General features: G+C 46.4%; 1 protein-coding gene across 6 annotated transcripts; it reads left to right on the top strand.

Moving 5' to 3' along the window:
* Positions 1 to 5,073: 5,073 nt before the first annotated feature.
* mbnl2 (muscleblind-like splicing regulator 2) lies at positions 5,074 to 24,765 on the top strand. Of its 6 annotated transcripts, none has more exons than XM_056579370.1 (10): positions 5,074 to 5,351; positions 8,488 to 9,162; positions 14,451 to 14,615; positions 14,943 to 15,152; positions 18,745 to 19,002; positions 20,534 to 20,587; positions 20,966 to 21,116; positions 21,711 to 21,746; positions 22,690 to 22,781; positions 24,609 to 24,716. In XM_056579370.1, the coding sequence occupies exons 2-10, from the start codon at positions 8,989 to 8,991 to the stop codon at positions 24,621 to 24,623; spliced, it is 1,155 nt and encodes a 384-aa protein (XP_056435345.1). In that variant the 5' UTR covers positions 5,074 to 5,351; positions 8,488 to 8,988; the 3' UTR covers positions 24,624 to 24,716. The 6 variants fall into 6 exon arrangements, with proteins under 6 accessions (XP_056435345.1, XP_056435343.1, XP_056435344.1 ...); XM_056579368.1 differs by lacking the exon at positions 5,074 to 5,351 and adding an exon at positions 5,388 to 6,929; XM_056579369.1 differs by lacking the exons at positions 5,074 to 5,351; positions 22,690 to 22,781 and adding an exon at positions 5,388 to 6,929 and having other exon boundaries at positions 24,609 to 24,765.
* Positions 24,766 to 27,742: the final 2,977 nt, after the last annotated feature.

Below are 27,742 nucleotides of genomic sequence, written 5' to 3'. Positions count from 1 at the left end.
AACAGTATTAATATGTACTTTTAATATATACTCTCTCTCTCTCTCTCTCTCTCTCTCTCTCTCTCTCTCTCTCTCTCTCTCTCTCTCTCTCGATCTCGCCGGTGTATCCTGTCACCCTCTCTTTCCGTGTCACTATTCTTATCTATCTACTGTATCTATCTGTTTTACCAGCTTCAGTGTGAAACGAGTGCTCTGCTTCTTTATTTACGGTCATGAAACTGCCAAGTCTGCGTCTCACGGCAGCCCCGCCGTCTCGGAGTGGCCTTCTGTGTCTTAAATCTTTAACTGGGTGGTTTTAACGATTCCTTTCTAACAGTGGCTGATCATTTTGCTGCTTTAATCCTTCGGCCTGGTTGTTTATCGTCGGATGGTGATGAGTGGTCAGGGGACTGAAAGACGATGACGTGAGGGCTGGAGTACGTTTCAGAAGACACTGCTGCAGTGCTCACACCCTTATTGGTTGCACATTCACTGTGGATTTGTGGATGTCTGGACGATGTTTCTGCTGCAGTACGTGGAGACACATGGTTCCCACTTGAAAATGTAATGAAAAAATATGACCAAAAAAATATATATTGTTGCATGTCACGTGTCCACATTATACTTAGAATCGGGGAGGAACTTCTAGAAGAAACGAGCAGAGCCAAACTTAATCGATATGAAAACGTATATGCTACCCTGCTTTGTCGACGTAATCCTCCATGCTCATCATATTTGATTTGTTCAGGGAATACCTACAACGTTGTATCATTTTCTTCTTTGTTCATGTCTTTGTTTTTAAATTTTAACTAAATTATATCGCAGTGCAGTAAGTGATTCCGCTGAGGCGTATGCTTGTGCCAATAAGCTGACTACAATTAAATCACGACGTTTAGCCCTCCCCGACACAAACACATATTGACCAATTAGAGACCGTATCTAACTTTCTTACGGTTTTCACATCTCCTATTGGTTCAGACTTTCTGTCAGTCAACCACAGAGACCCAGAGAAGATCAGCAATCTCCCATTCGCCAGAATGTTTTAGGTAAGACGTAGCCTAGGAGGTGTTCATGTACCGTGACAAAGACAAGTCATGTTTATTTATGTAGCCCTTTAACACAGTTACGGTCTCAACAGACTTCACGAGAGCACATTCAGATGAGATCTGACAACCCGAAGCTTCCCATAAACCCTTTGAGGAGCCAACCTTGAGGAGAAACTCAAACCACACACCTTCTCACAGGCTGGGAGTGCAATCATTCTCAGATAGGCAAACCAAAAAAATAACATATATATCAATGATAACTCCTTGGTTTAAGTGGTTCAAGAATAAAGTTTTTTTTAGCTCTATACAAGCAGACACGAGGCACTTGAACGCACAATAGATGATGAAATGATATCGCTGTGTTTCCGCCCGGCGGTCTGATTGTGAATGAGGCCGTCGGCATTCCGGCGGCGTAGCGCTTCGGTCGTCACGCTCCCTGCTCCGACATGTGGGCTGAGCCCGCTGCTGAGCCCACTGTGGACGGCCGCGGCTCTAGCGCCAGAGGAGACTCCGGTCCACAAACAGACGCCATCAAAGCAAATGGACGAATAATACAACGTTTCTGTCCCCTCGGCGGTCTGATCGCCTCCAGCTCTCCAGCTATACGGTGCATGCCAATTCATAAACACTACTGTTGCTGTCTTGATATGCCTCTCCCCCGGCCCCCTATGTCCATTCGAGATGTACGATTATCAAATTAAACGCTCAATAAATGTTTGCTGCTATTTTTTTTAAGAATAAATTATTATGTTTAAACTCTGATTGCGATGGCATTTTCCATTATTGTTCTTATGGATTACTTCTGAGAGATCTAACAAGTCATCATTTTTAAGTCTGCTTATTATTGTCATTTGCACTTCATTTAAGATTGCAGGTTGAGATGTATTGTTTAATTAAAGTCTTACTTTAATTACGTGTGTGTGTGTGTGTGTGTGTGTGTGTGTGTGTGTGTGTGTGTGTGTGTGTGTGTGTGTGTGTGTGTGTGTGTGTGTGTGTGTGTGTGGGGGGGGGAGGGGGGGGGTCATGTGAGTGTGTGTGTGTGTTTCTGATATTAAGACTAAGACTATTTAGATCAACGACAACAGATCTCATTGCAGAACAGTAAAAATATGATAAGTAATTATATGTGTATGTTGGGTTATGGGTATTAGGAAGTTCATTATCATGAGCACAGATATCCATATGATAAAAGGGGAAAAAGTAAACTATCAACTTCCCATTGGGTTTCATTAAAATAATTGCCAAGCTATAATTGCATTAATTACATGAGGATTGTCAGTTTAAAGTTAATTAACATGCTAATTATAACTCAAACTAGTGTGGATTTAAAAGTCACATTTGTGTGTGTGTGCGTGCGTGCGTGCGTGCGTGCGTGCGTGCGTGCGTGCGTGCGTGCGTGTGTGTGTGTGTGTGTGTGTGTGTGTGCGTGCGTGCGTGCACGTGTGTGTGCATTTGTGAGTGTCTGTATGTGTGCATGTTGATAATGTATGCATGTTGATAATGTATGCACATGAAAAACGTGGATGCATATTATTAATTAAATGGGTTTGAAAATGTACATTTAGTAGGCCTACAACTGCACAAAACATTCAGTTTAGATGGATCCAACATCTCCACAGTGAAGATACCATGCTCTTTGGGGCAAGAAATTGTCTTCTTGGCACGAATGAGCAATTCAAAAAATCCGCATATGTAGGCCTACTTTGCATATGCCTTTTTTCTTGGCAAAGAAAGTGGTTTTGGGAAATACACTTTCAGCCATTTAGAAGAATTTGAATTCTGCGACACAGCATAATTAAAAGGTTAGAATGGTCATGGGCTCAGCGCTGCGAAAACCATTAATTTGGTATTATTATTCCTTGCGGTGATTTCATATTAAGACGTAATGAACGAGCTTGATGAACGATTCCACCGCTGCCCGAGTCATCGGGACATGGTGTTAATTGAGACAGAAGCTGTCTCGAGAAGCTTTCAACGTGTAGGCCTACGTGTGGTGCCCATCCCTTGATAGTGCTATTGAAGCTCTCGCTAAATGTTTTCAACGTGTTCGTGTGTGATAGTGTATGACTTATGGACTCACCGCGCTTTCTGAGAGTCATCTGCAGCCACTGGAAGTAAAATCTGCACGTAAGGGAGGGGGTTGGTGTTTGTTCAATTTAAAATAATGGTACTGCCGACACCCAAGTGGTGGTTAGAGAGAGCTATCGAGTCAGAGTATGCATGCTCCTCGTAATGATGATGAAACGATGATGATGATGGTGGGGTTGATGAAGTGATCACAAGAGCTGCTGCCGAAGAGCGTGTCGTATATAACCTCAGAAATAAACTCCGCCTGAATTCAACTTCTGAACTGTTTTTATTTTACTTCTTCTTATCATTATGATTATGGTGTATTTCTTAAACAAGCTGAAGTATAAAAAATAATCACAATAATCCGTATTGGGCCACTACAATTCTTATATGAAAATTCCTCTGTAAAATCATTTTACACAAGACTAGGAGTTCATGGAAGTGAGTGTGTGTCTGTGTGTGTGTCTGTGTGTGTGTCTGTGTGTGTGTGTGTGTGTGTGTGTGTGTGTGTGTGTGTGTGTGTGTGTGTGTGTGTGTGTGTGTGTGTGTGTGTGTGTGTGTGTGTGTGTGTGTGTGTGTGTGTGCTTGCGTATGTGCGTGTGTGTGGCCATGACCTTGGTTCAATGGTCATCATTTCCATGATATATGTTTTGAAAGCATACTGTTTAATGTCTGGCCTGATCGTAGGCCTATAATTGTAATAGCTGGCCATTCCTGATCCTTTGGCTCCCTCTGCTGGGATTGTTATGTAAAGACGGGTAGCTTACACTGCGCATGACAGTAGAAACCGAAGTCTGGTGGGGGTTTTGTCGTTTTTCGGTCCAGCCTGTTTGTAGGGAATATATAGGGGAATAGTGACATCTATTGGCTATAAATAAGAACTGCCCTCATTATATTTTAATTCAAACTCACTCCAATCTTTCTACTGTTGATCTCTGTCATGGTTTGTTTAACGTCTCCTTTTGTAAAAATACAGTTAGACACCAACGTATTGCATGGTTCAGATCCTAAATTTAACAGACGTCTGGATGTGTGTTACATTTGTTAGAGGATGACCACCAGTCCTATTATGTCTCAAATACAGCATAACATTTATAGGAACACAACCAAAGGATATTCATATTGTACTTATATGTAGCCTACTCAGTCACCTTTTTAACTATCTCCCTCTTTCAGCTTCTTATTTGGTGAAATTAGTCATGATTCATGAATAACTGTTATCAATGAAAGTCAAATGAAAAGCACAGTTCACATTGAGTTATTTATTTTGTCATTTAACAATTAATAATGTTGTCATTTAATCAAAATAATTTAATTAACCTTCATCTTAATTTTGAGTTTACAATCCTGTATTCCAATTATTTTATTTTATGTTATATTTATTTGTTTTATAATTTATTTGCATGTGCCAGCATCCTCGTTTATGTGACCTTTAACCTGAGCCTTTAAAATAATAAATAAAGAAACGAATGATAAAAACATGAGCAGGATGCATGTTACAAAAACATAGTCATGATAGCATTTAGTAGCCTATTTATTCCTGACTGTCTCTCAGTATAAATACCTTTATTCTTCGCCTTATTTAACACTCGACAGCTCGTTATGAACATATTGACATCTGTTAAACACACTAACGCAGGGGGGAAACCTTTCACTGCTGTTTCCCTGGTAACAAGCAAAACCTTGCCTTCCTCGAGCCTCCAGGCATTCTCTCGGAACGTACCATGTCCCGTTATAGGGGCGATACGTGGCTTCTGTTTACCGACGCGCCTTTGTCAAGCCCTGAACATTAAACTTCGACAACAATCAAGCTTAAAAATATCCAGGCAACGTTTAATATTCCCATCATCGACGTCCAGCCTCATATTTCAAACGCTACACTTTAGTACATTTTATACCGTACACGCCGACACCCCTCGTCGGCTCCCACTGGCGGCCGTACAGTAAGCTGTCAGAAGCTTGTTGCTTAAATCTGTGCAGTGCCACAAAGTACGAACCGAGTTCGTCCGCCCGGGCCCCGCTTCTCCTCCGCCGTCCGACGCGCTAATGTTACTGCGGTCGACGTGTTGATAAAACAGTTCCCTGCTGAGATGGACCGTTGATCCGAGCCCGTCCACCCACCCACTTGACGTCTCGTTTTCCCCCCAGACTCCATGGTGCTACCGGGCCGTGTGTCGGTGTCCTCCTGGCCGGTGCGTGACTGCTGTTGCCCGGGGAGCGGTTCCTCTTCTCCGCGGTCGTGGTGATGATGATGAGGTAAGCAGTTGTGCTGCCCCGGTGCTGCTAGCATGCTCTGTCCGCCACCTAGCCAGCCGAGGTTTTGTGCGGTCGGATGTGCGGATGACAGTGTATTTCCCAGCTTTTCCCAACAGCCATTAATTCTGCCCCTCACGACTGATGGCTGTCCTCCACGACATGTCACCCTGGAGCTAATACTGCTAAGCGGTCCTGTTCCGAGGCGAGCCCCGGACGAGCCGCTGGGGCTACATGCTATGTGGTGTCACTGTGCTGGATCATGGTCTTTGCAGAGCTAGCTTTCGCGTTTCTGGAGGTTTTTAAAAAAGGCCTGCTGGTCCGATTTTGTGTTGTCATGGCTGTTGGGAAACGCAGCGCTGGCCTCGGCTGGAGGGAGTTAGACCTGATGTTAGACCTGATGTTAGACACGATGTTAGACATGATGTTAGACACGATGCATGTGCTGGTTCTGCTGCGGTCACAAGTTCGGTTTGGTCTGCACACTGGTGGTCTGATAATGGGTTATCTGTTTTAAAAAAGGCCAGGCCACATGGGGACACGGCTCAACTAAGTAAACACATATTCTGCAGCCGAACTGCTATACGACGATTATAATACATAAATAAATGTTGACAGAAAATTGACCTAGAAAAAAATCAATTACACAGATGTGTCATCCGTGCAGGAACATATGTAGGGCATGCGAGAGCGATCATGATTGGGTTGTGAAAGTGGTGCAATAGTTGTATCTAATTGTAAAAGGACTACATTCTGATTTGTACTAATACATAGACTCGGATCCAATAAGAAACATCAGCTTTAATGTTCACCATATCATTCTAATTCATATGCCATCTGCTTCTTTCTCAAGGTCTGAGTCTAGAATATTCCACTGTTACTGATGTATGTCTGCTCTTAAGGGATGCACACTTAAACATTATTAGATCATCTGATAATCCCAACTACACCTGACATAATTCCTTATCTCTTTAAAAGAGTGGCCAGCAAGCAGAATGTTGGATTTAATATGCAATCTCCAACGGATAACGAAAACTGAGCTAAACTGTCCGTCAGACAAGAAGACCTGGAGTCTGTTGAATTCAGATGTCAATTCGGTTAACAGCTTAATGGAAAATTGAATTCAGTTGAACCCAAAAAGTGAAAGGTAACTGATATGCCCCCTAAGTAGGTACAGATCATATTACTTACTTTCAGATTCTTGTTGGAATGTGTAGAGGCTAATTATATATTTGCTCAAACCAACACATTTGTTCAAACCAAGGTACAATCATTAAGTATGATTGTAATGATAACGTTCCACTAAGCCTATACTCAAAAGACCTTACATGTTAAGGTTCAGTTAGGACAGGCTGCTGAAAGACTGTCAGTGTGGAATGGTCTCCCAGATTTGCAGTGTCTGCCTCTGATTCCTATTGGCCGGCTCCAGACGTGGGAGGGCCTTAAGGGAGGCGGGCAGACAGGCAGGAAGGGGTCGGCTGGAAATGTTTCTGCCTATGGTTTCTGCTAGACAGTTGAGCAGACACTACTTTTCCTTTACGGTCCGTGGAACTAAGCCGTTGTGGGGGCAGTGGGAATAAGGTAAATATGCTCTTGTTTGGATCAACGGCGTACTGGGAAGGGACTGGGTAACTACCCACAACACGTTGGCTGAGATTCCAGAGGAACGTGCAGCATTTGAGTGGGTAGTTTCCCTTGCTCCGTTTCCTGACTTGTGCCCAAAGGAATTTGCTTTATAATGCTTTTAAATACCATGCCTTAAAAGCTGAGAGGAGGTTATGGCTCTGGACGTATGTTAAGTGGAGGGGGGAGTGGAAGCAGGGTTCGAGTTGCTGAAGGTCCTAAGTTAAAGAGTTCTCCTTTTGTATGAACGCTTTCATTTTGGAGAAGTGCACTCTTTTTTTTTTCTTTCTGCTTGCGCTGCGACTTCCTGTGTGTTCCAATACTAAGTGTGTGTGTCCTGTTCCCAGGTCACCCGAGTCCATACTCTTAGCAGTGATTCCCTTGTTTGGTAGGCATGGGCTATATAGACTCGGTAGATACTGGTCGCTTAACCATTAAGCAGGGGGTGAGCTTGTGGAACCAACATGTGGTATTGACATGATCTTTCTATTGCACACATTAGAGCCCTTTACTCTACGTGTGTATAGGGTGGCTTCTTGTGTTGTCTGACATGTTTAAATACCAACATGGTGGTTCTGTTTGAATATTTAATACATTCTTACTCTTAAACAATGCGTTTATACAATGTATTCTCCCGTTTTCGTGCCATGCTGAGATTCAATCTGAATGAGAAGCATGTCACCAGTGTATTCCTCTGCCGTGGCACAGTAAAGGTGACCCAGTTAAATTGAGTCCATCAGAGATGTTCCAGAGCGAAATGTAGGCTAATCAACTACCCAATCCAACCCTGTACGGTGGCGGCGGGGCCGACGCGGCCAGTTCACAGCCATGAAGAGACTCAGATGGCCGTGTTTCTTTGACGAAAAGCAGTGAATGCGACTAGAGGCGTATTTAGATTGGCTTTTGAACGGACAACGGAGTCATTTCGTAATTTCAACCATGCACCTTTCGTAGCGTAAAGGCCATTGGGCTTATCCTGCAACCACTTCCCTTCTGAAACTCTTTACAATAAACGGATCATCTGTTGCCTGATGGGCTCTTTGATGACATTGTTCTTTGCTTCCTGTTATACCCAGACCCACTGCTGTAGCCTCTACCAGCCCCGAGCCCCTTATCTGGCCCACAGAGGAGTGTTACACGCAGGCCCGTCTAGATGTGGCTGGGGCCACATGGTGGCCAATGTGGAGCAGCCTCTGATCAGGGTGTACTGCTTTACCTGATCTCGGTGTAACCTATTAAACCGTCAAACACAGAGACGTAGAAGGAAGTTGTAGAGGGGAACAAAACGATGAGTAGCAGACCTCAGGTCAGCCTGACCTGACGCAACCCCATGGTTCTGTCAAAGTTATGTTGAAGTGTGAATCACACGAAGGAAGGCTGTGACTTTACCAATGTACTGAATATAGTACCCACTAGTTTTACATGATGCATTGTCCTTCTAGCACGTACTGTATACATTATGGAAGTAAGGTAATTATGGGGAGCTAACAATTATGTTTCTATCTTTCTTTTTCAGATCAACAGAAAGTGCCTTTGACAAGACCTCCCCTACTTGAAGCCGTACCGTGTTGAACACCTGTACCCCCTTTAAGGCCTCCTGCTCCGCTGTACCTCACCTGCAAACCGTCTGATTCACTGGCCAATAGATTCACAGATTTGCGCATTAGGTTTTTCGAGGAGAGGGAGGAAACTCTTACAACGGACGGGTTTCTGCAGATGTTGCCATGAGGTCTTCTTGCCTGTCCTTTGACCAGGCGATGTAGAGGACTTCACATTTGAATGTATTGTAGAACCAGCTACCTTGGTTCTTCCTTGTATGGCTGTTAACTTTTCCACATTTTGTGTTTTTTTTTTTGCCTTGATACTCGATCGGCTTATGGACGACAACTCATTTTGTTTCAATTTATTTTCTTTTTAACAATGAGGGACATCTCCGCATAGGTAGATTGTTTTATTTCTCAGCACGTGTGACGTCAGGTTTTAACGCCTCCAAAAAGATAACCCCCGATATCTGGCCATGGCTTTGAATATGTCCTCGATAAGGGACACAAAATGGCTAACTCTGGAAGTGTGCCGGCAGTTCCAGAGAGGAACTTGTTCACGTAGTGACGAGGAATGCAAATTTGCACATCCACCAAAGAGCTGCCAAGTGGAAAATGGGAGAGTTATTGCCTGCTTTGACTCTCTGAAGGTAAGGGATCTTACTCACTATTTCTGTACTCGCATGAAATTAACAAAGCATAACACTAACCGAGCAATCATTTATCAACCCTTAGAGTTATATCATTTTAAAACTAGGCCTATGTTGTTATTATTATGGAGTGTTTTTTGGTTGGTAAAAGCTGCATTAGGGTCGAAATGCAGCACTTGCTCAGTCGAGTTACATCACATTTATTCCGTTAGTTCAACAGCTTTTTTGACAAATGGCCACAGCTGTTCCTCACTGCAGCGTCTCCCTACCTAGCATAGCAACATAGCATCACCCTCTGGCTAATTTGCATTTAGACTCGCCATCATTTAGTGTAAAACATCCTCCTGAATCAGACGCCTTGATCAAACCTCAGAACGACAGCGTCGGATCTGCTCCGGGTGTAACTAACGGATCACAGCTCAGAGGCCCTTGCAGTGGTGGTGGGCCCCTGGCTCTCCTCATGGGAGAAGTGAAAGGAGTCCGCCCAGACTGATACCTGATTATCAGACACACCATAGGTCTTGGCCATTGTCACACGGTTGCCACTGCTTCCCCCTAACAGGGCTGTTATTGACTCACTCTTCCCCATGGGTCCACATGGGTCCACAACACACACCGCTCATGTGTTTTTCTGTACAATGTGACCAGAGTCATGCCTCAGAGTGTGTGTTCTCCTCTCAGGGGGAAGGGGTGCTCTTTTAAACAGCTGTGCTAAGCGTATTCCTCACTCGTCTATTCTGCTCTCATTTGGGTGTTAGCCCTGATTTGCTTATTGGCTTTGTCGTTTTTGCTTTTAAAATAATGCATGGTGGGCACCCACCACCACCCGTGACAAACAGGATTAAAACGCTCACAAGCATAAACCCACGCCACGGATGGTGAAATTCACACTGCATCGCCAAGAACGTTATGTCACCGTACTCGGGTAATACGAGGCCGTCGCTCAACTCATCAAGCCCGAGTATGAATTGCGGTGTTCATTCGGTAGCTTATTTGTGGAGGGAAAGGTTGAGAATAACAACAACTATATTGGGCTTGGATTCACAGGGCAGCAATGAAAGAGATTGGATGGCAAATCTGCATTTGCTGCAGTCATGTGATGCTGTCACAGCTCTCTCCCCCGATGAATAGCTTGTTGTCTGAGAGGGCATTTCGAATGTGGCTGTCCCTCTCCAGCCCCGTCAGAGCGCTGTCAGCCCGTCTCCTTCCCCCATGCGGGGCAAACGCCATCGCTAGACCTTCACCTCCCTCCCAGGGCCTTCTCATCCACCAACAGAAAGCCTGGCCTGGGTTGCTTCAAATGTGGGTTTTAGGGAGAGGGGGATTGCAGGGCTTCTTAGCATGCTTTGGAGGAGCAATATCCGTTGCAGCTGCGTGTTTTGGATATTGCCTTGTCAAAAAACGATTTATTCCCCCTGTCTTTGTTGTTGGTGTTCCTGTCATGTTATTCTCCTCGCTCCGGGAGACTGGTACCTGCCGTACACGGCCCACAGAGGCAGTTAGAGAGACGGTAATTGCTCTGCGATAGAACCGGGATAGTGCTATAATTCTCGAGCCACTCTCTCCGCCTCGACAGACCTTGATGATCAATGCATGAGCCTCGCGTAACTACAATGATGCACACACCATCTCAGATAGGGCCCCCATATCGTCACATCTGTATGCCTAGCGCTCACTCCCACTAGAGCACACACACACACACACACACACACACACACACACACACACACACACACACACACACACACACACACACACACACACACACACACACACACACACACACACACACACACACACACACACACCAAGAAACCGCAGTGTTTGTGTTTGGCTGCATACCGGGAGTCCGTTGGCTCATCCCGGGCGCCCTGTAAACAGCTAGCAGCAGTGGGTGGAGTGGCCAGCAGGCGGGGGCTTCGCTGATTCACCAATTACCGACAACATTCCTCCCCGGGCCTGATTCGGGGCACATGGTCCTGCATGGTAACTGGTATCTTGTGACCAGCACACATGATGCCCGCTGGGTGCCCTCTCCCTCCTTAACAACGGTGAAAATATCATTCTATTATTTTGAACCACGGAAACGCCACTGCTGTGTCACGGCTAAAGACGAATCTGCTGTGATTTTAATGGGCTGTGTAATTATGTCGTACTACTGTGATTATCTAGTGTACTTCCTACTATTATATCTTGTGAGCTCTTCTCTTTCAGCCCCTCTTATTGTGACCCACACTTCGCAGTGCTGAAGCCTAGTGACTGCTTTTCTTAGACTATCTGCATACACTGCAAGATCTCTGGCTCAGCATAGGCTCCCGAGGTGCGCACAGAACAGCTTTCCTCCACTGCTCTCCTGCTGTAGCATCCCTATGCATCCAGACATACCTGCCGGCCTGTGTGGCTAAATAAAACCTCAATAAACCGCCAATCCCAGGAGATTGGTGCGGTTCTGTTGATGGAAGATTCTCATGAATTGTAATGATTGTTGACTGTCGTTAACCCGTGTGTGTAAAACATTATCACCATTGTTTTCAACCAGTTTTATGTTTAAACTGTCAACACCAATGGCTACGATGAGGGCAATAAGCTCAAAAGAATAAGAAGCAACGTTTCCACCATTACTGCTTGTGGGTTTGCTTCAATAAAGAATAAAAAAACAGGCTTCGATAACACGTTAACACATAATTGACTCAAACATGTTTGCAAAAGCCGACATTATTGAGAAACCAGTATTAATACACCACCCCGCCCTTTTCGTTCACCACTCCCTTTTTCTTGTCAGGCCAAAACTAGCTGGCACAAGTACGGATGGAGGATGAACAGGGCGAGTATTGAGCACTGAGCAGACCCGAAAGGCCTTGGAACTGAGGATATTTGCTGATCAATGAGAATCCCTTTAACCGGCATGCAGAAACCTCAGGACTGGGTCGTGTGTGAATGTTGGACTTTGTGCCCCAGACGCCCCGCCTGTACAGAAACTCAGATAAAGGATCCGGCTTCTGATTCGTCTGGACGAGCACACACATTCATCTGGCTTGTTACTCTTGTATGTCACTGGCCAACCAACGCAGACCGCTGCATTCCGGTATCGCCGAATGCTAAATCCCCCGCTGATATTTGGAAGCATCCATTAGAATGCATTACAGAGCTATTTATAGGCCTACTTTATTTAGATGCAGCCCTGGAATCTTATTAGACTAAAGTATCTTATGGAGCCTCATGTTAGCCAATAATCCATTATTCTTGTGATGTGGGATGCAATGATTGGTCGTTTTGATGGCGCAGTCCTGCTGGAAGCATGTGTTGTGTACTTACAAGAGTGTCCACTGAGTTTTGTTTACATAACCAGACAAGCTTGTATATACACGCATACGTATGCATGCATAAATACAAAAAGTGGTAGTTTAGATTATACAATGCAAAGCGCTGTTGGTTCAACTGAAGGTGACCTTTACAGTGAGGTCTGGCATACTGGTAAATCAGCAATACCTTACCACAATTACACATACATGACAAATTGACGGACTAGTCGTATTTCTAGCCAACTAAAGACGTCTTGGCTTTCTATGCAATGCAGATAATGAGAAGAGAATAAGGGGTACACTGAGCGAATGGAAAATAAAAGGTATTATGGAAAATATGACCTCTTTCCCATACTCCTCTCGAGGCTTAGAGATGGGTTTTATCTGAGGAGCCTAGGGTCGAATGAAATGAAATAAGGGATTTGTGTAAAAGTCTGCAAAACGCCCCAAATTATTCTTGAGTAAAGGAGTCTGAAAATGAAAAAACACTGAGCCTGGTTATGCCCCTAACGAGGTCCACAGTGATCCTGTGTTCGTGGGCGTTCTTTACATTGCATCGTTGTCTTCATCGGGAAAACCGACGAGCACATGATGAATTTGACTCTGTGAAAAAAACAAAAACCACATTTAAATCCATGCGCCTTTAGTGACATCCTTTTGTTTGTGAACAAGGCCAAACTGTGTGTGAGTAAACAGCTGCTCCAGCGTCTCTGACTGAGGCCTGACTGGAGGGCTTTGTGTCATTAAAGGAGGAATAGTGTCCTATTTATGAGGAAAAGTAAATTACCCGGCGTCGGGAGTTAAACAGAATGACATAATTGTTCCAAAGGGAACACTTAAATTAGGGGGGACTAAATGCACACATGGGAAATGCATGATGGGTAAGCTGCCATGACAGCGGGCTACGGGTGTGCGTGGAAACGGGCGTGTGTCACTTATTAGATATTACCATCGGACATGGTGATGAGAATGTAAAAGAGATAAGAGTATTAGGTGGCCTGTTTCTATTACTGCTCTGCGTTAGATGTGGGAGTGTGTGTGTGAATGAGGGCTGGTTTAAGCAGCCTCCCCTGGTTTAAGACCGAGTCTGACTCGGTTTTAAACCAGCCATCATCCACACACATTCTTACACGTCTGAAATAGAGATCCGTATCAGAGCTAGAGTTATTCTGTAGGCTTCCCAGACCCTGCAGTGCAGTGTTACTGTATCTCCATACTTGCAGCTCACGCAGGCAAAATGAAGAACCGTCTTAGTATGTCATATAATGTCACACAAACTCTGGCAGGAAGTAGATTGACATGCATCCCCAGGAGGGTGGGGGTATTATTAGTTAGAAATGAGTTCTGGCCTGACCGTATCAAAGGATTTGCTTATTTGCATATTAAGGACAGAGGGGGCTTATGTATGATTAGTCTTGTTCGCTCGCTTGATGGACAGGAGTGACAACAATCGGCTTATTGCCAAGTGTGATGAGGGGATAAATAGCTTGTTAATATCCAGGCTAGCAGGGCATCGGAGATGTCTTAATATCTGTTGGAGCAACAGTAACCGCCTGGTGGTGAGAAGTTACAAATATGGAGCGGGAAAACTGTTAACCCAAAACGATGATGACATGTTTCAGCTTGAACTCAATTAGTAATAAACTGCACCCTGTCCTCTCTCTCTTTGTTTGAGAGAGGCAGAGAGAGAGAGAGAGAGAGAGAGAGAGAGAGAGAGAGAACTAACTACCTATAGCAAGCATGTGTCTGCCCATGCTTCACAACTTAACAAGCTAGCCATAGGCAATATATAATATTCTGAGGTATTTATCGAAGTGCTATTCATCCCTAAAGAATGTATAAATCACTAGCAATACTAAATCGATATTTATTCAGTGGCACTGGCAACATAAGCACACTACTCCTGCTGATGACCAAATGCTAGCGGTCCTTCCATGTATTCATCTCCTATCATCTCCACGCCCCCCCCCCCCTGTTGTCTCCTAGGGTCGCTGCTTAAGAGAAAACTGCAAGTATCTCCATCCGCCATCGCACTTAAAAACACAGCTGGAGATCAACGGACGCAACAACCTGATCCAGCAGAAGACTGCGGCCGCCATGTTGGCCCAGCAGATGCAGTTCATGATCCCAGGAACCAGCATGCAGGCCATGGTAAGGGCAGGTCCCCGCCCGCCACACAATAGACACACAGGCGGACGGGTGGAGGCGGTAACGCCCCCTGCCACGCACGTTGATCTCAGCCAACTGTGGGCGAGGTGACTCATACTGCGGGGGAGGGCTTTGACCTCCTGACCCCGGTCGCCCCACCCATCGCAAAAAATATGAATCCCTTGTTTTTTTTTAAACATTTTATTAAACCTTTTATGGATTCAGGTGAGTCCCGTTGAGGTTGTGCACCTCTTCAACAGGAGAGCCCTTATTGGACCGAGGTGACAGCAGTGAACCCGACAGCCGCTGACACTCTGCTCCCCTCCACAGCCCACGTTCTCCATGGCCCAGGGGCTGGGCCCGAGCCCCGGCCTGAGCTACAGCCCCTACCTGACGCCCATGAGCCACGGCATGGGCCTGATGTCCACCGAGATGCTCCCCAGCAACCAGATGCTGGTGTCGGGCAGCCCCACGGTCGCGGTCCAGAGCCAGAACGCCTCGAACTCCCCCTCACAGAAGCAGCGCTCGGACAAGTTAGAGGTACAGTCCGGCCCGGGGAGGAAGATGAAGTTATCTCGATTTCTATTTCATTGTCTCTGCAGCTTCCACTGTGGAATTTCGGTTGTTTCTAGATGAAAAGGACGTATCTGTTAACAACCGTCAACCACACACACAGAAGCTGTGTTCGAAATCGTTCCCCATCACGGATATAGTGCACTATATAGGGTGCTCGCCATTTTGTAGTGGTGTTCAAATTCTCAGTGGTTAATTTCATGCACTGTATGTAGTGGACTTAAAATACCCCAAATTTGAGTGTACATATGATGTTCCCTACATGTTACTCCCGTGTACCACAATGCAATGCGGTCATGTCTCCGGCTTTCGTTTAGAAATGTCAACAATTTATTTGGGATTTAACATTGAACATTCAAAATTAATTTAAAAAAAAATGTATCAAGGAAATGTAACATTCAACATCAATACAACCTCCAGCTTTCTCGTGAGTGCCCGTTTGTTTACATGATGTGGGCGCATCTGTCTGCGTCACACAAATACCCGGCGCATTCACTGACGCAAATGACGTTTAGAAGTGTCCGAATTCTCGTTTGTTCGTTCCCTATATAGTCCACTGTATCATGAACACTATATAGGGAATAGTGAGTGAGTGAATAGGGAACGATTTCGAAACACAGCTAGAGTGTGTGTGGTTGACGGCTGGTTGAAGCAGCCTCACCTGGCCCGAGCCAGGCTGATTAGACTCTGGGGCTGGGTGAGGCTGCACACCTGTGGTGCGTCTGCTAATCAAGGAACACAGGCTGAACGTGGGCTGTCTCCCAAACGACTGCTGCAGTGTCCTACTGCGTTCAAGACAACTCGGAACTCGGAAATTCGGGTTGTCATTTCAGTGCTCTAAAGCCCAGTTCAGACCAAAGATTCACCTTGCAACGGCTTGCAACGAGACGGTTTTAGAACGTCGCAGGGGCGGTGTGAACGGGTCGTTGCAAGCCGTTGCAAGGCGTTGCAAGGCGTCGCAAGGCGTTGCAAGGAGTCGCCAGAGATTGAACATGTCAAATCGCAAGGTCCAGTTTTAGAACGCGGCGATTTAACTATTCCTCTTCAGCCAATCACAGCACAGAACAACTTGTACGTCACAGCCTTACTCCGTCCCGGTACCGTACTGTCCACTCCAGCATAAAAAGATCCGAAGATGGCAGACTTCTGGTCCGAGGAGAGGGAGGAGAACTTAATTCAGTTGCTGGAGGATCAACCTGTCCTATACGACGTTGGTCGATATCCCCGACTTCCAGCTCTCTACACAGATTGGCGTAGGCACCCTGTTTCTGCCGCTGAAGTACCCAACTGCGGCTCCATATTCTTGGCTTTATAACTCGCCGTCTTCTCCTTTTCATGATTAAGTTATCCATCTCCAAGTAATAGTTGAGCCGATGGTGAACAAAGACAGATCAAACTGAAATTAAACTAACGGAAAATGCAATGGATCCAAGTACAACGGGTAATATAAACTAACTGTAAGCTCCAGCTATTTACTCCAATGCAGATGTAGTGGAGAATGACAAAACACAGTAACTCTAGCCTACTCTCAAGCAAAATAAAAATAAAACTAATTGCAAACCTAACTAATCTAACCTAACCTACGCAAATTATGATGTTGCGGCTCTCAGCTGTGCCAGAGCGTTCACAGTTGCTATGGAAACCACCTAGCGTCGCAGCCCGTTGCAGCGCGTTGCAGCCGGTGTGAACTGCCCAGTTTTAGAACGTCGCAGCCCGTCTCGTTGCAAGGCGTTGCAAGGCGTTGCAAGGCGTTGCGAGTTGCAAGCCGTTGCAAGGTGAATCTTTGGTCTGAACTGGGCTTAACTTGTCCAACTTGACGTCAGTAATAACAGCCAACCTTAAGACTTCATCGTTAACGGGAAAGTCATTATTATAAGTGATTGACGTTTTGACACATAATGCAATAAGTGTTTATCATTAAAACTTCTCTCTGGATATAGCGAAAGCTATCATCAACATATATTTTTACGGATTAAATTAGCTTGCCAGTTGGTCTCCTATGATATTAATTTGCCTCCAAAAAATGCATAGATTTTTTGTAATTGACATTTTGTAATTGTCAAAGAACCAGAATATGGCGAACTTCCTTTGGCAGAACACAGCCTCCAAAGTACACAAAGACAAGCAGGTCAGAAGGCAGAGACCCTCCATTTGGGACCCCGCTCAGGGCTGCGGTTGAACGGTCTTTTAGCTGAGAAAGGTTCCTAACCGGGTGAAATGACCCGCAAGTGCCTAAGTGGCAGCCCAGATAGGAGCTGTTTGAATTCCCTAAAAGCTAAGGAAAGGTGCTTCAGTGCTTCCTTTCTTATCTCCTTTAGCGTAGGGTACACTGGACAATCCTCTATGAAAGGAGAGAGTGCCGTGCTACCATTCCTTGCGCAGTAACGATGAAAGCGATTCGGCACCATTTGGCCGTTCACGACAACGAATGATCAGCCTGACCGACAATTATTTTCATACAATCATACTAATTAGGGCTCATGAGTGGACAGGAGGGTGAGGGTGTGAAACCATTAATAATGTAGCAACCATTTAGTTTCACTTTTGTGACTGGTTCCTTTTTTTATTTCGATTCTAACCTTGGTAAGGAGTTTGAAACGACGCAGTAAGAACGCACGGGGCAGAGTATCTAAGTGACAGAGTATCTAAGAGCCCTTTTTGGTCACATTTTCATTCGCGTCACCACAGCAGACCCATGTCCATACCATCCAGCGGTGCATCATGACGTAGCCGAGTGTGGGGGCAGTCGGATGATCATGTCTCTTCCACAGCCTTATGAATCGTCCTTCACGTCTTTCCTTGACCTAGTGACATTATCCATCGAGGTCAAGGAAGAGCGGTTAGGAAAGGACATAAGGCGTACCTCCTTAGACTATCAGACCTTGGCCCAGCCATCAGCGCACGCACTAGAAGAGCTCTGACATGCAAGCATGTAATGCCGGCGCTGCCATATTGTTATCTAGCTATCAACTGGTGTACAACATCTGCATCAGAGGAGCCCAGCAGATCACCTGAGGTGGTGTGTGGCTTACTGCTCTCTGAGAACGGGCGGCGCCGTAGCTACCATGGGGTGCAAGTTTGAAGTGCTCCGGATATAATACCACAACGGATAATGATAATTTCTACCAAATGCATGGTCTAGGAGTCGTAAAATCGTGAGAAAGGTATGCACAGCGCGGCGATTCAGGTGGATCGTATACGACGCCCTCTTGCTTTGTATCGGTTGACGACCGGTGTTTCTTAGGCTAGCCACGTGACTGACTCGACAACGCTTCCGTGAGAGACTCTTCCAGTCTAGATTGTGTGTAGTGTACACCGGTGTCTACATCTCTGGCACAAACAGCTGCCGCTTGTTTGGACAAAGGAAACATCTCCCTTTGCTTCTCGATCCCTCAAGCGTTTTCAGATCCTCCCTTTTTGAAGAGCGACCCTAAACAAGGCGTGTAAACAAGGACCGTTTTCTACTGACTCCCTGTGCACGGGGCTACAGCCCCTCCAAACCCCCCCCCCCGTGACCTTGTGTGACCTCTGCCCCCCCCTCCCCCCTCCCCCCCCCCAGGTGTGCCGAGAGTTCCAGCGGGGGAACTGTGCGCGGGGCGAGACGGACTGCCGCTTCGCCCACCCGGGCGACAGCCCCATGATCGACACCAGCGACAACACGGTCACCGTGTGCATGGACTACATCAAGAGCCGATGCTCCCGGGAGAAGTGCAAGTATTTCCACCCTCCTGCACACTTACAGGCCAAAATCAAGTCCGGCCAGCAGCAGGTCAACCAGGCAGCCGTGGTGGCGCAGGCGGCGGCCGTGGCGGCCATGGTAAGACGGACACACTCACCTGTACCTGTACTCAGACCAGACTGTAGACCTGTCCTAGTTGGAGCTTTGGCAGTAAATGTCTCCCTGGTGCTTGCTGACGGACCACGGTGTCGTGTCCGTCCCCTGACGTCCCCATAGAATGTGGAGCACTGCTGTAGTGTCTATCGCTATTAACACGGCTTGGTAACGTCCCTGTGACCTGTAACCCTCGACTAATTACCCCTAGCTCGGTCGCCTGTCGTGACCTATAATAACATAGAGTATAATAACATAGAGTATACATCATCACTGATATTAAAGGCCTCTGCGCTGCCAGGGCGATTTACGTACGATTCTTAGATTACTACTGTGATCATAAGGGCTGGGGTTGCTGGTCCAATACCCGGTAGTTAATTAACCAGCCTGGGCCTGTAGTTAACTGAAAAATAGCTGAAAGCAGGTTCATGCCCGCGTTGAACCAGACTGAACCAGCTGGCCGTTTCTCCCTATTCGACAGGTACGGGTAAGGGTAATCATTTAGTGCTCGTTTAAAATGTCCCAAACTTAATTATGCCACAGGCCCCGTTTATCATTATACATTTACCTTTTCCCATTGCACCCATGCTCTCTGAAAGCTATCCTCTAGCTAGCTTGTTATCCATCGGCAACAAGCTGTTTTCACCCAGAAGCCGTAACTTTCATAGACGCCTCGCATGTCCATGGACTGCATTAATAGCCACCATTTTACGTCGTTGTTATATCCCACAACTCCATTCGTACCCTTGGCTTTGTTTTAATCCCTCATTTACATTGTCTCACCCTTTTTATTTATTGTTTTGCATGATCCCCAGCCTATAATAACAGGTTTTCGCTTCTCTGTCTAATAATAATATAATAACCCATAATAATACCTATATTACACACCATAGTGGTAGGGTATGGACCGATTGGCCACTGTAACAGAGCTCCACATTCCGTGCTTTGGGATCAGGGATGAGTACACCACCCTGGTCGGTTAGCCTGTTCTTCAGATAGCTCCCTTATTAAAACCAAGCTGTTTATGTCGAATAACATGCTTACCTTACAATATTACCACTGTGTTACAATACATTTTGACAATGCATATATATCACTGATGTTATACCTGTCTTAGCATTGCTGTAGAAGAGCTAGTTATTTTTTTATTATGATTAACAACAACTGATCAACTAATGTTAATGCCATCAATGATAGCACCGATCAGACTGCCTTTAACATAGCCTACCCTCTGTAGCCCTAGCATTGTTCTAGCGATGAGTAGCCAGCCCAGACTGTTCCTAGATCAGCCGTTAGACTGTAGTGAGCGCCGTGAGTCGGCCACGTTACTGTGCATGCATATTTACGTGGTACACCACAATCAGATTTGTTTTGTTTTGTTTTTTTTCCTTCTCACCTATCCTCCACAATGCAATGCTGTCCCCCATGATGCACCTCTGCTTGCTGTTACCTGTATGTTAATACGCTTGAACCCCATTGGCCCACTGCCATCATGTGCTCGCTGCCTGCTATTAAGACTCAGTCGACTGCCAAAGCAATGAAGCGACCCCTCGAGGCTACGTTAGACCTGGTACTTTGACCTTTTGCTTTGCATGGAGCTACGATTATAATGTGATAACGTATGATTTGGTTACGTTGGGTGAACCCCCTTCCTAGAACTCATCTATTTGTGTATTTGTGCATAATATCATAATCACCTTTAGGCCTATTATTTACTGCCTATGATTTGATTACCTTTAAATGTACTTGGTTAAAGTGTTGTAATTGTTGTTTTTGTTACTCCTTGTAGTACGGTCCCCCATTGCTATCCGTAGCCTATAGTCGTACTGTTCTCTTATCCCACGGGGACCCGTGTGTAGTGTGTAAACCATAGCGTGCATGCAGCTCTGACACTGGCGCAGACCCGCCCACAGCGCCCCACTGAGTGCCGCTGTGTGTCTCTCACCAGGCCTTCCCCCACAGCATGCTGCACACCCTACCAAAGAGACAAGCTCTGGAGAAGAGCAACGGGGCCAGCCACCTGCTCAACCCCAGCTTCTTGCACTACCAGCAGGCCCTGGCCAACGCGCACCTCCAACAACCCACCTACTTCCCCACAGGTGAGGCCCGCCCCGCCCACTACGGAGCTCTCTGTAGGCCTGCCTGTCACGGTGTAGCCCGTGAATAATGAGGGCTTGTTGTTGAGTGCTAACCCATGATAGGTAGCAGGATTTCCCCCGGCAATAACTCGGCTTATCAGGATGTCAGCGGCCCGTTTTATAAAAGGGGGCATGTGTTTCCAATCCTCGATCTCGACTCTTTACCTCGTAGGAAGACATGAGCCGTAAAATCCACACGTAAAGCCCACTCTGTCAACACAGAACTCCTGCTGCTTCGAGTCCTCAACAACACTAGATCAACCTCCCCTGCCGCTGACCCCTGACCCGTGCGCACTCGTAGGGGCTGCAGCCAGTGATCTGCAGCGCTGTATCCCAGCATGCCTGTTCCTTTTTGTATTGACATAATGCACCCCTCACCCCCTCTTCAATTACACCGTGGCGCTTCAGTACACTGTGCACTATTGCGCAGTCGGCGTTTTGATTTTAACCGGAGAAACTTGAGCCACTCTCACTCTGTATGCCAGTGTTGTGTGTTCACCATGCTTGATGGATGCGTCCGGACCTAACCTGTGTTCTCATCACGCCATCTCACAGGGTCTGTGTTTTGCATGGCTCCTGCTACCAGTGTTGGTAGGTCCCCTGCACTTTTTGTCTCCTCTCTGTTCTAACATGTCTGGAAGTGAGTGTTAGAGTTGCATGCGTGGATTCTCTCCTTCTGCTGATTTAAAAATGTCAATGTATTGTTGTTTTGCCTTTCGAGCCTATTAGTGATGTACACAAGGGGTGTGCTTCAACGGGGAATAGGGAATGACTGAGAGAGGTGTACATTTAATATGACAACACGATGCATGTATATGTCGTAGAAATAGTTTGAACCCCTTTTATTCTGAAGCAGTAACTATTATCACATGTTAAACTGTTTCCATATGTCTCCCCTCTATAACCTCTTAAAAAAATAACAAATTAGGATTAAGATATTCTGAATGCGATGATCATTCCAATCTGGAGGAATTGATTCAGTTCTCAAAAAAAAAGTGACGACACCAAATAACATAAAGAAATATGAACATCCATGACCTTATAGCTACAGTATGAGCTCCATATGTAGCCCGTGTGAGCCGTCATCTCTATAGGCTACTCGTCTACGCCTCCACGCCTTTATGCCCTGTGGCTTTGCTGTGTGTGTCTGTGTGTGCCGGTGTGTGTGCGTGCGCCAATGTGTGTGCAGTCCATGTGTGTGTCTGCGCCTGTGTATTTGAGTGTGTACGTGTGTTTGTGTGTGTGTGTGTGTGTGTGTGTGTGTGTTTGTGCGCGTGTGTGTGTACATATGTGTATCTGCACCTGTGTGCGTGTGCGTGCGCCCCTATGTGTTTGAATGTGTGTGTGTGTGTGTGTGTGCGTGTGTGTGATCGCATGCCACCTGCTGGTTCCGACCGGAAGCGACCGGTCCTCCGCTAATAGCGCCGCTCTTGTGTTTTGTAAGCGTGGGACGTTGAGAGCGCCGTCCCTATGGTTACCGTAACGCTGCCCCTCCCTCTCCATTGCTTCCATGGTGCCCCCCCTCCCCCGACAGTCCCCATGATGTACAGTGCTGCTCCCGCTACTGTCTCTGCAGCCAACGCCCCCACCTCCAGCCCCTACGCAGCGGCAGCAGCGGCCAATCAGGTTTGCTCTTTTTTTTTTTTTCTTTTTTTTAAGCTTCCTCTCCATGAATCCTTGGACTCTAAATAAGTGCTCTTCATTAAGTCAGGGAGGGGGGGGGCGGGGGGCGGGGGCTACCTACTTCAGGCCTCATCTTCCTCCTCCTCCTCCTCCTCCTCCTCCTCCTCCTCCTCCTCCTCCTTCTCCATTCTAATTAGAATTCAGTATTTTAGTGTGGTTGTTTTGTGTCCGGCAGCACTTATTTACAGATCCATCATCTGCATAGAGTCGTTGTGTTTTGCGATCCTTTTTTTGTTTTGTTTTGTTTTGGTGCATGGTTTCTGCTTTCTCTTTGTTCATACGTTAGTGTTCTTGGTTCAACATGGAGTCAGGACTCTGCTTTGGTTAGGAGAGGGGAGTGTGCGTCTGCCAGTGGGGTTAGGTGTATGTTGGCCCATCACAACTCTGACACCTTATATTTATGTGACATTTATATTTGGGTTTTTCTTTCATACCACATATCACTATATCTTATAGTTTGCCAGCATGTGTTTATTGTTTATAATGTTGTGTTTCGATCGTTGAACGTATTGATTTATGAATGCACTGGCTGTCCGGCTGCACCTCGCCAACCGCTAGATCACCACGGTAACGAGGGATCGTCCAAATGGAATGGAAAAAGAAATGAACAATTAAAAAAGGAATTAAATGAAGTGATAAGGCTGATTCAGGATAAGGGGCTGCAACATAGATTACCAACAATAATACAAACTTAAAATAAAGAATTGGGTCATTTAATTAAATTAAATTTCAAATGATAAAAATGGAGCAGAGGCGACAGCTCAGGGAGAATAGCTTGTAATAAACTCACAAAACAACACAACACACACAACACAACACAACACACGACACAACAGCCGGCCCACACTCCAGACCCCGTCGCTCTGCCAGCTCCCGGCCTACAACTCCCACAATGCCCCTGGTTGGCTGCCCCTCCCCCCTCATGCCACAGGCGTGGGCGGGAGAACCGGGCGTGGCTCCAAACGACAACAATGTGAGGCGATGCGCGCCGTATCCACAACACAAAACAACACCCAGGAGGGTTCCCATGGCGATGCGTCGCCGCGGCACCGGGCAGAGCCCACAGAGGCAGCTGTAGTGTGGGAGCGCACTCCGCACACACTCCCGCATTCAGACGCACAACAGACACACAACAACAAATTAGGGCCTGTAGCCGGGCAGCAGTTGAGGAGTTTAGACACCCACACACACACACACACACACACGTCACACACACACATACACACACACACACACGCACAGTAGTGACCACGCTGTGACCCGGCTGTCAGCGGGGACAGACTCGGGCCGCTCCAATCCCCGGTCAGGCTCAGTGTGAGTCCGCCGGGCCAGACGGGCTGAGCAGCAGAACCAGACAGCGGTCTGGTTCTGAATACAACAACAATAATGACAAAGATGCCTTCACCCTAATAGCAGAGAGACTAACTGTGATTCTTTTATCAGTGGTGTTTGATAGAAGCCTCTTCTGTGTGACGTTATGTAAAGTGCGCACTGCCCACTCCACCAATCCTTCAAAATGACCCGATTTACCAACGAAAATAGCTTTCCATTTGTAAAGATCATTAGTTGTCAATTAATCTGTAAAGAAAACAGCGCTCCTGGGTACAGCCTCTCGTGACAGAAAATAGAAACCGGACACGATGCCGTTCACAGCGTTACTCTGACGACCTGGTGACCTCTTCATGTGTGACATCATGATCATATCGGCATGGTAACCTGAACGCCTGTGTGCTCGGCCCCATCGAGTGACGTGTGTTTACCCTCCAACAGATCATCCTCAAGTAACGCGTTGGGGGCCGAGCGAGTGCCAAGCAGCCCTGGAGCCCCTCTGTAAATACCACGAGCACCCCCCCCCCACACCGCAGACCGCACGCTGACACCTGGTCACCACGACGACCGCCCCGCAGGCTGCACGCCGACACCTGGTCACCACGACGACCGCCCCGCAGGCTGCACGCCGACACCTGGTCACCACGACGACCGCCCCGCAGGCTGCACGCCGACACCTGGTAACCATGACGACCGCCCCGACGACCGCCCCCCCCCCCGACGACCGCCCCCCCTGACGACCGCCCCCCCCCCTGACGACCGCCCCCCCTGACGACTACCTGGTGCGTCCTCACCTGTACGAGGAACAGCTCAACCCCCGCGGTACCGCCCCGGTGTCCGGGTGTGTGTCACGTACCCGTACTAACGGAATCCATATTGATATTTCTCTTGTTTTTTTAATATCTTTTAGTGTCAAATGCAAAAAAAACTAAAAAGGTGTCTCATGCTTACAACTGTTTCTTTCTGACAGACTGTCCGCTAGGATGTTTGGGTTTGGTGCACACGAAAAAAAAAAAAAGGGTGACATTTTTAGAGAAAAGTTGAAACATAATTCTGATTGTTATCCCCAGAGTGTAAAGCCTACATGCTCTTGAACATTTTCCTCATGGCTTTTTATCCCCATGAATGCCCCCTGAGGCAGGCCCATGTTCTGTTCTTCTTCTGACGCGCTGCTCGCACAACAACAGCATCAGTGCTCCACCTGCTGGCGTGCCTTGGCCTTGCATACGTGTCTGTTCAGAGGCGAATAGATAGACCTGTTGAACTATTTAATCCGCTTCCCAGCAATAAGACATGGCAGTTAAGTTAAGAGTCAATTCAAAACATATACTAAGCAACACGTGTGGCAATAGCCCTAGATTGTGTCGCCGCATAGACCGATAGACGGACCGTTTCCCGACGTACGCGTGTGGTCGGAAACCCTTAATGTAATCACAAGTGGTATTGAGATTTAGTTAAAGTAGACCTACGTTCATGTTTGGCTGGCTAGTGTGCTTTTACTCGCTACGTAACTGAGTTGATTGTTCCTTTTAGTTTTTCCTTTGAATGTTAGAAGTGCCTAAAGAAACGTGTATGTATAAACGAAGAAGAGTTTAGAAAACGACGAGAACATCACTGACAGTGCTATTCCTTTAATCACACTTACAGCTGAGGCACAACCAGAACGACATTAATGTAAGGCTTACTCTGTGTGTTAGGACGCTCTGTTAAGCCGCTTCGATTTTGTGGTTTTTACTGTATTGCGATAATTTAGTTGCTACTATCAAGTCTCAGATTTATATAATGCACACACATGCATACACACCGTTTATTTGTTAAATAGAAGTATAGAAAATTGGCCATCCTTCTCACATTATGCAATTTAAGGTTCCTAGATGTCAAGTGTATATGGGAGGGGTTGACCTCGCTAATCATGGTCTGGTTGATAAGAGTTTAAACGAACACAACGAAACACGCTTTATTACTCTTTAGTATGTATCCATTTTATGGTTTTGTTTTCTCGTGTTTGTGTTTTACCTTTGCTATTTATTTCCTCCACGATGTATTTGCCTGGTGACCTGAAATTAGTTCCATTTAAAAAAAAGAAACATCCCAAGAGGTTGTGGGCTAGGACTGAGAGTAGACCCTTAAAGAGCCAGTGGACCCAGAACCCAGAGCTGTGTGGAGCTCTGTCTGGGACGCTGGTTACCGCGCCCGCCCAGAGAAAGTTAAACTTCCCGGACACACGCAGAAACGCCACGGTGTGTGTGGATGGTGAGGCTCCGTGTGAGCAGCGATGTTTTCAGTGTCTGCGTCCGAGTGAGGGTTAGGCTTCCCAGGAGGTAGAGCAGTTGTCTTGTAACCGAAAGGTTGCTAGTTCGATCCCCCTAATTGTAATTCCCAGACACTTGTAGTGTACCGCTACGGTCGTGTGGCGGATTGAATATACAACATCGCTCATTATAAAGTTAAGTATAAAAAAGTGGGCGTGGGGTCGTAACCATGGGGATAACACGCCGCCCCCCCCCCCCCCCCCCCCCTCTTTCCTAAAACTCTCAGCCCAAAGCTAATTTGGTAAAACCTCCCTAGTGTTGGGATCCCATTCCGAGGCGGTGGCCTCACTGGCTCTCTGAACACACCGTCCTTAACGGATTGGGTTCTCGAGGCGGTGGCCTCACTGGCTCTCTGAACACACCGTCCTTAACGGATTGGGTTCTCGAGGCGGTGGCCTCACTGGCTCTCTGAACACACCGTCCTTAACGGATTGGGTTCTCGAGGACGCGTGGACGGCTCTCCGAAGGCAGTGCTCTCCCTTCCCACCTCTTTTTATTTTGTCACTTCCAGTTGTGTTCTAAAGTGAATGTAAGTTATTACATGGACCTCCGCTGCAGGGGTCCCTAGGGCCCTCCGGGGGCCTCTCCAGGGCCCTACGGGGGCCTCCAGGGCCCTCCGGGGGCCTGTCGTGTTACACCGGCCTGCGGAAGGCGTTTTGTTCAGGGATGTTAAAACAATGGCGAGAGAGGGGCTCATTCTAGGCGCTGCCTTGTCTAGCCTACACAGGACAACACACCTCGTATGAGCCAGGCCATAATTATATAGCTTTTATTATATATATATGTATGAAAATTGTATTATATAGGTCACATTTTATAAAATAAAAACGAGAAAAAAAATGCATTATAACGTGGTATACTATAACTATAACTGCTACATTTGTTGGAAAGATACAATGTTGAAAACTGTATTTTTGTAGATGACCTATTTAGATTTGTTTTTTGGTTTCTTTACATCCACGTTTGTTAGATTGTACTGACAGTTTGATTTTCTCATTTAATGGCAAATTTAACCTGTACATTTTTTCAACTTATAGGTTTTGGTATATTAATTCTTGTTTAATGAATCGTTTTGTCAGCGTATTATAGGCTTGCAAAGAAAAAAAAACATTTCATCAATATAATTGAAATCCACACACAACGTGTCCACAAATTGGTTTGCGCTTCGGTTGCTGTTTAAGAATTGCACTTTGTTCCTACAATTTGTTATTTTGTTTTTTTTTCAAATTGCTAATTTTCTTTTTAATGTTTTTATGTGTTTGG

The sequence above is a fragment of the Gadus chalcogrammus genome, chromosome 20, assembly GCF_026213295.1.
Source record: "Gadus chalcogrammus isolate NIFS_2021 chromosome 20, NIFS_Gcha_1.0, whole genome shotgun sequence".
In the NCBI taxonomy this organism is placed as follows: domain Eukaryota; kingdom Metazoa; phylum Chordata; class Actinopteri; order Gadiformes; family Gadidae; genus Gadus; species Gadus chalcogrammus.
The sequence above is the reverse complement of the archived record's forward strand: the minus strand, read 5'-3'. Positions and strand labels throughout refer to the sequence as shown.

Excerpts from the sequence above, each read along its gene's own strand:
- mbnl2 (XM_056579369.1), top strand. The coding sequence starts at position 8,989 with ATGGCTTTGAATATGTCCTCGATAAGGGACACAAAATGGCTAACTCTG. Across the intron at positions 19,003-20,533 it reads CGGCGGCCGTGGCGGCCATG|ACTCAGTCGACTGCCAAAGC; the intron begins GTAAGACGGACA and ends CCTGCTATTAAG. Across the intron at positions 20,588-20,965 it reads TCGAGGCTACGTTAGACCTG|GCCTTCCCCCACAGCATGCT; the intron begins GTACTTTGACCT and ends GTCTCTCACCAG.